Here is a 12,732-nt window from a genome sequence, read left to right on the forward strand (position 1 = left end):
TTTGCTAGCCCAGCCTACCTGTCCACCCCTCACCATTACCTCCCAGGTACCCAGCATATTCTGGTCACTGGGTTGCTCATTATTCACAAGACCACCATACTTTCTCCCATCTTTATGGCTTTGCTTTTACAGTTTCTTCTACCCATCAAAGATCTGGCTCTCCCCAAGCCCTAAATCAAATCCTACACCACCTAGGAATAAAGCCTTTACTGATGTTTCCGTCGACATCAACCTGCCCATATTCCACCAGACTTTTTATCCTTCTTTTACTTTGTCATGGGGAACTATCTACTTTGTATCATTTATATGTTCATGTGACTGTCTCCCTCAGTAGACCATGGGATTCTTAAGTAGTGAAGCAGGGCCACTGAGATGTACATCCCCAAGAAAAACAAGATAACACTAAAGTCTAGGTCAAAGGCTGAAAAATGTTTTCTTTATAGAGCCATATGGTATTTTAGGCTTTGTGGCCATTTGGTTTCTGTCACAACTACTCAACTGTGCCATTTTAGTGCAAAAGTATCCATAGACAATATGTAAATGAATGAATATGGCTGTCTTCCAATAAATATTTATGAAACAGGCAGTGGACTGGATTTGATCCATGGGCTATAATTTGCTGCTCCATAATCTATGTGAATGATACTTTCTGTAGCACAGCATGAGTGGGGTCCCCTGAAGTATAATCTGGGAAGTCCTGGAGATAATTAATATACTTTTCAGTCATCTATGTATCTTTTGCCCCATCTCCCACCAGCACCTAGTACTAGTACAGCTTTCCATGTAGTAGGCTCTCAATGTTTGTTTTTGTTTTTCTGAATTAAATATGCCTGAAAAGTTACCAACTTAGTAAATCATAACAGCATTTCGAGAGCTTAATTACCTTTTAAAACTATCTTGCCTTCGTCCGCTTTTGAACGGGATATGTTCTTCGCATGTACCCCAAAACCTAAAATGCAATAAAAAAATTTTAAAAAAAAGAAAACTATCTTGCAAGTTTGTAGTAAAGTAGTTCAAGAAAGAATCATGTAAGCCCAAGAATCATAAAAGGAATGTACAAGGGGTGATGTAAGCTCAAAACGTCTAAGGATTAGCAGTCGAAAGGAGGACTCTGGCAACAGCTAGGTAAAAGCAAAAAAAGGCATTTCAGTTCTGAGAAACCAGCACCACAGAACACAACATCATATGTAATAGATGTCTCACAACACCCTCTAAATCCATGTGAATAATGCATTTAATGCCAGCACTTCAGTGCTAAAAAGATGTTCATAATTTGGAGGAAACTCAGAGACCAAGCAAAATGATTAAGAGACTGGAAGTACTCATTTATGAGCAGCTGTAAAAGAGCCAAATACAAGCTTGGTCTGCTGATTGCTAGAAGATGGGAAAAAGGTATACAAATTACTAAATGCTGTAAACACCAGGAAGAGGAGGAATGATGGTCAGCTCTATTGGACCTGGCTCTTGGTATGCACATATCTCAGGCATTAACACATTCCTCTCATTATTGGTTCTTAAAACATTTATGTGCCATCTGAATAATATATAACTGGAAATGTTGTGATTGGTAATGTTCTATAATTACAGGAAAATAGGATTGCTCCAGAAGAGCAAATATAAGACAAACTATTGTTTATTAAGGAAACAAATGTTCCAGGAATGTTAGGTGGGCTGACAGAATAAAAACTTACTAATAGTTCACTCTTCGAAGTATGAAATACATACAATTGTGGGTAATAGTATATCATTCATAACTGTTTAAAGTAAAGCACAAAAATAGATATTTCCCTCCCTTGCTCCCTTCCTCCCTCCCTCCCTTCTTTCCTTCCTTCTGTTTCATTCAATCATTCAGTTATTCAACCTTCAGTCCATCTATCCACCATTGATCCATCTACCACGTATTTATCCACCATTCCATCTATCCGTTCCACATAACTGCTGCCTACCCACTATTTGCTAGATCCTGTGCTGGTGATACATAGTAACACCAGCACAGGGCCTAAACTAAAAACAAAAAAAATAAACTTACAGTCTCAGAGTAGGGTCAGTGAATACTTTAAAATATAATTGGTCAGGCACAGTGGCTCACACCTCTAATTCCAGCACTTTGGGAGGCCGAGGCAGGCAGATGATTTGAGGTCAGGAGTTCGAGACCAGCCTAGCCAACATGATAAAACCCTGTCTCTACTAAAAAATACATATGTTATCCAGGTGTGGTGGCACATGCCTATAATTCTAGGTACTTGGGAGGCTGAGGCAGGAGAATAATTTGAACTTGGGAGGCAGAGGTTGCAGTGAGCTGAGATCACGCCATGGCACTCCAGCCTGGGAGAAAATGCAAGACACCATCTCAAAAAATACACACACACACACACACACACACACACACAATTGTAAGTTTAGTGAGATGAGGTTCATCTTCCATCACAAGTAAAAAGTGGGCTAAGAAGGGACAGATAGATTCCATAAAGAGTGATAAGGGAACAAAGAAACATGGCCCCTAACTCAAATGAGAGAGAGGGGAAAGGTTGGGGACACTTCCCAGAAGAATTGATATCTGAGCTAAGTCCTAAAGAATTCTGAGGAGTCTATTAATCAGAAAGAGTGGGAATAAGCATGCTAGGTAGGAAGAATAATGTGTTTAAAGGACTGGAGATAACAAAGTGCTAGATCATTTTGTCACAACACACGTGGAACTGACACAAGTACTTCAGATTGTTTTAGGCAAATAGTGTAAGGCAGATGGTGATCTTAAAAATCATTAGAATATATTATAACTGTGGGTGGGTTTTATTATCCTTACTAACTTTTGCCCCCAAAGTTTCTCCACTAACAAAATCACAGCCTTATATGGCCAAATAATTGCATTTATGTAGCACTTACTCTGTGTTTGGAACTATTTTAATGTCTTTATATATAGTAAGTGATTTTATCCACTTAACAACTCTATGTGGTAGGTACCATTATTGTTCCTATTTTAAAGATAAGGAATAGAGGCAGAGAGAGGTTAAATAACTGAGTTATACAGATAGTAGCACAGCAGCATTTGTTACTTGGGGCATCTTGCTCCAGGACCTCTGCTTTTATGTCCACTGTGCTGCTGCAAACCTTCTAATTCAAGAGCCTATTTTCATATCTTTACCTCTGTAACTCACCTAAAAGATGATGCAACAAATAATCAGGGACACAGCCAAATATTTTGGGAGAAGAATGTTTACAGCAGCAAAGTTTATAGTCATAAAATATATAATAACCTATATGTCCTACAATGTGGAATGTTTAATCATGGTATAGACCATTAAGCAAGCATTTTAAATTATGATCCAGAAATAAATAAAACATGGGAAATGCTCAGTATAAAGGTCAAAGGGAAATGCAAAGAAACAAATTATGATCCTAGCAGTGTGTTTGCATGTGTTCGGAAAGGAAATCCACTAGTCAGACTGAGTTCCAATTCCAATCTTGACTCTGTTATTTATTTCTTTTGTGACTTTGGGTAATAATTTCACCCCTCTGTATCCCAGTTTTCTTATCAGAAAATTGGGATGAGTTGTTGTAAGGGTTAAAAAATTCACACATGTAAAATGCTTAAAATGCTGGCAAGCACTTGATAGGTATCAAAATATAGGAAACCCTATTAAACACTTAAGCAAACACTGAAGGGTTATCAAACTTTTCTTTTTAACCAGATACCTTCTCAAGGCTAGATTCCTGATGTTTTACTTTGGTTGAATACTCTTAAGTTTTGAGTATTTAAAACTATTTAAAATTGTGTTTTCATGTCAGTTAGGATCAGTAAATTGAAGGAAATTACAAATTGGCTTTTGAAGAGCCTAAGGCCATAGTTTATTTCTCATCCATGTTTTGAAATGATCTTAATTATGTTTGTTTTTAAATGTTAATTTAAAAAATAGAAGGAAGTAAGCAGTTTTAACAGTAGCATCTAATCTATTTTGCCTCAAAGTTTTTTCTTTTTTAACTAAGAGAATAATTTATTATTTTTAATTGACAAGTAAGAATTGTATATATTTATGGTGTACAATTTATATTTCAATATATGAACATATTATGGAATGTCTAAATTGAGCTGCTTAACATATGCATTATTTCACATATTTATTTGTGGTGAGAACACTTAAAATCTACTCTCATCAAGGAAATTCTTGAAGTCATCTTTGGAGCTGGTCTCAGGAATAAAGCTACTGGTTCAGGGGCATGTGACTTTCACTGCTTTGCCCAGAATCTTCAAAGTCAAATCAATGGTTTAAGCACTTTCTTAAGAAAACACTGGAAAATCCTTGACCGAGGAAATGAGGTTATTTTGCTGCTCACACCATTAAGAATCTGGTTTCCTGGCAAGCTTTCATAGCCTCTTTCTCTCTTTCTCTTTCTTCTCTCTGTGTCTCTCAGGTCTCCTATGTAAAGGCGATTGACATCTGGATGGCGGTGTGCCTTCTGTTTGTGTTTGCTGCCTTACTGGAATATGCAGCAGTGAACTTTGTCTCCAGGCAACACAAGGAGTTCCTGCGCCTCCGAAGGAGACAGAAGAGGCAGAATAAGGTAAGATTGGCCCTCAGTTCAGACAATGTAGAGCTTGAGTTGGTTCGCCAGGCAATGTAATTGAGAAAACAGAAGAGCACACAATAAGCAAGAAGCCAAGTTTAATTATTGTTCTGATTTGTCCTACTACACTGACACAGGCTCAGCTTAGGCCTTTAAAATTGGGGAGGATTGTCAGATTCAGCAAATAAAAATACATGTCATGGAGTTAAACTGGAATTTCAGATAACAACAATTTTTAATATAAGCACATCCTAAATATTGCATGGGACGTACCCATACTAAAAATTGTTTATCTGAAATTCAGATTTAACTGGGCTCCCTATATTTTATCTGGCAACTCTAATTGGGGACATATACTCAATTTGACAAAGTTATTTTAAAATCCTGGTTCTTCTGAATATTTACTGTGTGTGCGTGTGCGTGTGCGTGTGTGTGTGTGTATGTGTATTTGACTGTGACTGTGTGTGCACATCACAGATTTGATTGACTTTTTTCATCAATTGCTCTGCCTTTATGTAAATAATGTCGTGCCCATGTAGTCTGCAACTGGACAAATCCAATGAGACGGAGCTCATTATTCCAACTTAAACTTTAGTGAAGAATCCTAAGCTTTACCCTGTCCAGAGACTCGAGGTTTGAAATGCATAGCTCAAGATCTCCAGTCCAGTGGTTCTCAAACTTGCCTACACATTAGAATTGCCTGGGGATATTTTTAAACTCCCAAGCCTTAGACACACTTTACACAATTAAATCTCAGTCTTAGGAGGGGCACCCACCTCAGTATTTCTGCAGCTCCCCAGGCAATTCTGGTGTGCAAACATGTTTGGAAAGCACTGCTCTGGTTTATAATCCAATCTCATAGAGGCTATCAAAAGGCTTGCACATGTTTCTCTGGGAGAGAAACATGCCCTTTGATATGGAGAATGTTACCTCCTGTAACAATATTGCTTGAGAACTAAAGTTAAAATTTTATGTACAGTAGAGAGAGAGATTTTTCAAAATCTGTTTCAAAAAATATTTGAAAAATTAAACCTGTTAGTGAAGTAATAGTCAGATGCTACTCTGTTGGAATGAAAACAAAAATGTTTCACAGTCACTATTAATGTTGCAAATAACTAGATGTATTTGTTGTGAGTTAGACATTGCTTATATTGAGTTTCTGTGGGTATGAGCTGAGTTCTGACTGCATCTACTAAAAGGTTTCCTGCACATACTCTGGGCTGGAAGAGATAAATCTATCCTGTTAGCTGCCCTGTCTCGCTCTTCATTACCTCTCAGGAACATTTTGTCCTGCCATAGATAAGGAAAACAAGTGAAGAAACACAAATATCCTCTTTGCTGTACATTACCTTTTAATATTGTGCCTTTCTCAATTTTCTCCTTACTTCCTCCCTGTTGGTGCTAACGTTTCTTTAATCACATTCACAGAAGTCCAGCATACAGCAGCACAATTTCAGGATCACTTGTGCCACACAGAAAATATTCTTAGATCATGATGGTATTTCAACACAAAATAGTATAGAGTTAAAAGAACTCATACTGCAACTGCCTATTAGTCAGTGGATGGTTTAAGTCCTTCAACAGCTTCTTTTACATACAGTAATATTGCCCTGGTTTCCCAAACTTACCTTATCATAATAAGACTCACCTAGGACCCTTGTGAAACACTAATTATCAGTAAAATTCCTTTCAGATGTTGATTTATAAGGTTGGGTGGAATACAAGAATCTGTACTCTTAATAAGCACTCTAGGTGATTCTTACAATGAGATAAATTTAAGAAACACTATCCTGGCTTACTGACTGTATGCTCTTCTAGACCAGAGATTAAAAATGGGTTTCATTTTGCTTCCCAATTCTAAATAATTGGTAGGGTATTTTTGAAATGCTGTGTGAAGGATTCTTAGACTGTATCTGGGCTCTGTGGGAATGAGATCTGTGATTAATTAGCAATGTCTTACATTACATAATCAGACTACTAACACAGGTTAAATATATGTATTTATTCATTCAACAGATGTTTATTGAGCACCTACTATGCTTAGACATGGAAATCTGGGAATACAGTAGAGAATGAGAGAGACAAAGAAGTAGAAAATGAGGTTGAAGAATAGGTGATTTCAGATTTATTTGCAGGCCAGTATAAAGGATTGTATTTTACGATTGGAATCCACTAATTAGTTTCAATAGAGAAAATACGCTATTGAGTGCATAGCAGCAGATCAGTTAGGAGGCTACTGTAGAAATATAGGTGGATATGTTGATGGCTTAGCTTATGGTATTAGTCATGAGAATGAAGGAGAATGAAGGAAAGTGGTTAGGTTCAGGATTCTTTCATTTATTTCACAAAAATTTATTTACTTCTTACTATGTGCCAGGTACTGTCTAAACCCTTAGAATACATTGCTTCAAAGAAGAGAAAAAACACAACTTTTTGATGAAACTTACATTCTAGTGGTTATGCTTTGGAGGTAAGACCAATAGGTCATGCTAATGTATTTTATGTGAAGAGGTGAGAAAATGAAACAAATTGAATATGACTCAAAGATTTTTGACTTGAGCAACTGGGTAGGTAGTGTTACCATTTATTAAGATAGGGACTATTGTGACAAGCACAGATTTGGGGTGGAACTCAACTCATATTTTTATGCTCTTAAGTTCAGATGCCCATGAGACATCTCAGGAAAGTTGGCAAGTGATTAGATAGAAATATATGCTCAAGAAAGGGATGAAATCTGGAAATGCATATTTGGCAGTGACCAGCAAATAGATACTGTTTTAAATCTACAAAACTAGGTGAGATTACACATTAAGATAATAGAAACAAAAAAGCTCTGAGAATGGAGCATTACATCATTGAGAAAGCGTATCTAGAGTGGAATGGGCAGTAAAAGGAACAAAGGAAATGGTGGCAAACTTTAGATATCACTTGCAATTGCCTTTACTGTGCAGGGGAACATAGAAGATGGTATGGAATAAAATGTGTACTCATGGGGGATTTTGTTTTTCTAAAGTAGAAAAGAATGCATGTGACAAAGGGAAGGCTCATGAAAAGGGAGGTATTCACACTGCAGTGAAAGGAGAACATAATTTCAAGGACAAATGTCTTGAGAAGGTAAGAAAAAATACAATTCAGAGCAAAGGGTCAGGGTTGGCTTTACATGGAGACAATTATTTTATCCATTTTAATAATGACTTAAATTATTGCCAATTCATAGATGAAGATACTAAAGCACAAAGAGGTTAAATAGCTTATTCATTCTCACGAGTCAGGAAGTGGCATAGTGGGATCTGAAGTGAGATACTGTGTTCCCAGAGTCTGTGTGCTTCAACATTGTACAAACAGAATGGGAGAATGACTATGGTCGCTAGTCGATTGGTATGTCCAATGATGGTAAGATGAAGGAGCTCCTAACTAATAGCTCCTATCATGTCCATGAATTCTGAGGCTAGCTATCAGCTAAGAGTATGGTGAAGAAATACAGGTTTGAGGAATAAGGAGCAACTATTAAATGTTAGTTTGGGAGAGTAAAAAAGCCATTGCTCCAAGAAGAGAGATGGAGCAGAATGCTGAGGCAGAGGCAGTGGGAGTGCCCACATAAGAACTGTGGTTACGACTTTAACATGTGAACAATCAGGAAGTATGTGTTTTCCCCCAGCAAGCTTCCAGGCTCAGGTTCAGGTACTGAGATAACAGGTATTTGAGTTTAAATACAACTGAAGTTTTGCCAAGTGAGGAGGAAAGTGAGTGAAAGACAAGAAGATAATAGAGGAGTCAAAAGAAGAGAAGTTAGAAGGGAAGAAGGAAGGAAGGAAGAAACAAAGAAAGGAGAAGAAGGAAGGGAGAGAGAGTGGGAGGGAGGGAGGGAAGGAGAGATGGAAGTGAAGTTAAGGGAGCTTGCATGGCAGTAGTTGCAGTGATAAACCAGAAATTCTAAGGTAGATAAGAGGGGGCAGAACATGAAAGAGACATTAAGTGAGAGAGAGAGAGACAGAGAGACTGACTCAAAATTAAGATTTCACAGGAAGTAAAGACAAAGATAAGGTTATGATCATAAATAAGCATATGGGACTAAGGTTGGGTGGCGAAAAAATTATTGACAACAAGGCAGTCCAGGAATTGGAAGGCCTAGAATGGGGTTTATTATCTATGTGAATATTTAAGACCCCCCAGAAAAGATGACATTAGTAAGAGTGTTGGATTGACAGGGAAATGGATGCTAAAGTCATCAACTAATAAAGGAGTGCAATTAATAAAGGATAACAGCACAGATAGATAACAGCAGCAATAAGGAAAATCAGTGGTGAAGTCTAATGACCTAAACTTCAGAGACGCCAAAGGAGCTGGGTTTGAGGAAGGAGGATAAAGATATGGTTTGGGCATTGCAATGGGGAGCAAAAAGGATACCTTTGATTAAAAGATGTCTTAGAGATGCCAGTTAGCAGTTACAATCGCTGCTATGCTTATTGAGAAATGCAAGTTTGATTGTTTTACGCGAAGATGTTCTTGAGTTTGTGCATCTCAAAATGGCTATTCAGAATACAATGGTTTATTATCAGAGTTAAGTCTTGAGGGGAGTTGAAGAGCAAATTAAATCATGCTTAACCTTTGCAGTCAAGGTTCCTAATTATCATAGATGATTGAATTTCGAAAAAAATAGGCAAGAGATATTTCCAATTATTTGTCCCTTAAGAAAGCCAGCATTTTTCCATTTTTAAAAAAAGTCTGAACCTAGGTTAGAAAAAAATAACAGGAGCTAACATTTATTGAGGGCTTACTATATGCCAGGTACTATCATTTAATCACTACAAATGTGTGAGTAATGCAATCATACAGCCCAGTTTATCTGGGAAAGTCTTGATTTAGGCCCATTTTTCCAATACCTTGTGTGATTTAAAATTTGTCCTGGATTACTCATTTTAAATAAAATGTTTTTTATTAATAGTTGCACTAAAATAAATGGAAATGGGTTTGGTGGACCTCCAGTTTATTTTTTTTTTTAATTTATTTTTTATCTCTTTTTTTTTTTTTTGACCTCACTTTATAGACCTGGCTTCTGTCGTAGGGTGATCCTCTGCTATGGAGGTATGCATGTGCAGTGAACAAGTTCTCACTTTAACACATGGTGAAATCTAATAGAAAAAAAAATAGTCACTACTATCCAAGCCTCTTTTATGTGTTACAGATGCAGTGTCATAACTAACACTCCCTTTCCAGGATAGCTTGCAGGGAGCTTGCTTATAAAATGAAGTGCAATTGGGATACCTGAGGCTGGGGACAGAAGTTGGTCTTTGTCAGTGATGGGTCACTGCTGCCCCTACTGGTCACTTGGGATACCAGCCTTGTTCTATGGCATGGCATGAAAATCCATGAAGTCACCAGGCTATCACTTGGTAGGGTTAGTGGAAAACATGGAAAATCACAGGTTTCGTAAACATGAAACAAAAAGGAAAGAAAGACTGAGCAGTCTTGCTGTTGAGCATCTGAATTCTCATAATTGAGTGATTTTGTCATTTTCTGTATGATATAAATCTGTTTTAACTATGTTTTATTGTTTGATAATACTTTTTTTAACTTGGCAATGGTCAACATTACCGAGTTGTAATGTCTGTCAGTACCACTTGCCACTTTCAAAATTGTTCTTGTTTGGATTGAATTAAGTGAATAAATTACCTAGTAACAATGAAGATAGTGTTCTTATCTGAATTTACAGATGAGGAAACCAATGCAAAAAGAAAATAGGGTGAGGCAAGGTGAAGCAAATAGGGTGAGGCAAGTGAGTCACACAAGTACAGGGTCAGATCCTGTTTTATTTCTGATTTGATGTTTTGTTCACCATGGATTTTTTGTATTAATAATGATGTTTTAAAATGTTGCATTAAATATCATTTTGGTACTGGAGTTTTGGGTACCCCCTCAAATTTTGCCCCTGAGGCCTCACTTGTTTTCCCCTAGTTTGGGACCCACCTAGTCATGAACTACTAAATTAATTTTCACAGGCTCTAAATGCATTGTGGCCTGAGTTAAATTTTTTTTTTACATCATTTAAAAATGTTCAATATTCCGGCCAGGAATAGTGGCTCACACTTGCAATCCCAGCACTTTGGGAGGCTGAGGTGGGTGGATCACCTGAGTGATCAAGACCAGTCTGGCCAACAAGTCAAATGCTGTCTCTACTAAAAATATAAAAATCGGCTGGGCATGGTGGCTTGTGCCTGTGGTCCCAGCTACTCAGGAGGCTGAGACAGGAGAATCACTTGAACCCGGGAGGTGGAAGTCGCAGTGAGTTAAGATCATGCCACTGTACTCAAACCTGGGCAACAGAGTGAGACTCCATCTTAAAAAAAAAAAAAAAAAAGGTAAATATTCCCAAGGCAAAATGTCTCTTTAATTTCCCACTAAGAAACTGACCTCTGAAACAACATACAGGTTGATATTTTAGAAGGTATAACAAAACACAAGAGCAGATCATCGTCCAAAAAGACAATGGCATTAAGCTTTATTCAAGGAAGGTATTTATTGAGAGAACACCTGAGATTACATTTACATGCATGGGAAGAGTGAGCAATCAAGTTTACTTGTTTACTGAGCAATCAAGTTATCAAATGGGGTCACTTTCAAGGAGTTGCCAGGCAAAGTGCAATTAGGTATATTTGCTTTGATTATCTTTTCTAGGTTTTGCAAAGTAGCCACTGTCAATTTTATCAAACCAGTTTCTCAGAAACAATCACGCCCAAATCTTCCCTGACAGAACTGGCCAACCCCAGTCTATTAGAAGCTGATGCCCCATGTCAATGCAATAAAACCCTGTTTTAATGTTATCTCCTCAGCTCCAATAAGAAACATGCATGCGCACCATGTGAAGTTACAAAAACTTCTCTATAATGCAGCCTCACCTGCATTTATCTCCCATTTTCATTTTATATCTGGCTGTACCATACCTTACTTCTGCCAGTGTGCCTAATTTCATATGTTTCCAGTTACCCAGAGAGCCCTGACTTATTTTTGCTCAGCTACTAAATAGCAATTGTGGCTGCTTAGGAACATGATTATGGCATGTAGGTGACAAGTTGTGTTTTACTTATTTTTCTTCTATTTTGTTTTGTTTTTATTTGAAATATAATAGTTGTATATATTTGTGGGGTACAATGTGAGGTTTTGAGGTTTTATACATTGTATTATGATCAAATCAGGATAATTACTATATCAATCATATGAAACTTATTTCTTTATCAAAATCATCTCTTCTAGATATTTTGAAATATACATTAACTATTTTCACCCAACTGTGCAATAGAAGACCAGAACCTATTCCTCCTATCTAACTGTAACATAGTACTCATTGACTAACTTCTCATCTCTCTGTCCCCCTCATTTTCTCTAGCTGCACTGATAAGCACTATTACACCCTCTACCCCCATGAGATCAAATTTTTTAGATTCTACACATGAGTGAGATCATGTCCTTTGCAGGGACATAGATGGAGCTGCAGGCCATTATCCTTTGCAAACTAAGAACAGAAAACCAAATACCACTTGTTCTCACGTGTAAGTGGGAGCTAAATGATGAGAACGCATGGACACATAGAGGGGAACAACACTTGAAAGGTAGTCTAGGCATGATTGATGTATAACATGAAATGGCAGTAGTATCCCCTATCTTTATCTGGACTTTTGAATACTCTTAATAGAGCACTAAATTATAGTATTGCTTTTAAGTAGTCATATTCCATGACTGGCTCATTTTGAACTTGCTAATGCTTATTAAACACCCAGGTTTTTTTCTCTTTAACACACATAACTGTCAAGTTATCCCCTCTTGATTTTGCTGTTGATTTTTTTTCTACCTAAAGAAAGGACTTTATATTTATTCCTGTAAATTTTCATTTTGTTGAAATTGGCCATTGTTCTAGATTGTATTAATCTTTGTGCTATTGATTCAATCATTTGGAAAATCAGGTATAACTTCTAGATTTGTACCATAGGCAAAGAATTGTCAATGTCCTTTAGCCAAAGACCACCAGGAACAAACCTGTAGTTAAACAAGGTGGGTTTACTACTCTTTGCAGTGAGGGAGAACACATACAATGAAGGGTTGAGGGTGATGGTCTCCATCCAAAAATTGGTTGATTTGAAAGGGAAAAGTCTAAGGAAGCAGGAGTGTACTCTA

At 37.3% G+C, this 12,732-nt stretch overlaps 1 protein-coding gene across 5 annotated transcripts in view; it reads left to right on the top strand.

Annotated features, from left to right (window-relative positions):
* GLRA2 (glycine receptor alpha 2) overlaps positions 1–12,732 on the top strand; it is a 209,494-nt gene that overhangs the window by 150,536 nt on the left and 46,226 nt on the right. For all 5 annotated transcript variants that reach the window (XM_032285932.1, XM_032285934.1, XM_032285931.1 and 2 more), the window contains one exon: positions 4,411–4,560. In XM_032285932.1, coding sequence (XP_032141823.1) covers positions 4,411–4,560 — 150 coding nt within the window. The remainder of the gene's footprint in view (positions 1–4,410; positions 4,561–12,732) is intronic.

The sequence above is a fragment of the Sapajus apella genome, unplaced genomic scaffold (genome assembly GCF_009761245.1).
Source record: "Sapajus apella isolate SASKATOON/1434 unplaced genomic scaffold, GSC_monkey_1.0 scaffold17, whole genome shotgun sequence".
Lineage (NCBI taxonomy): Eukaryota > Metazoa > Chordata > Mammalia > Primates > Cebidae > Sapajus > Sapajus apella.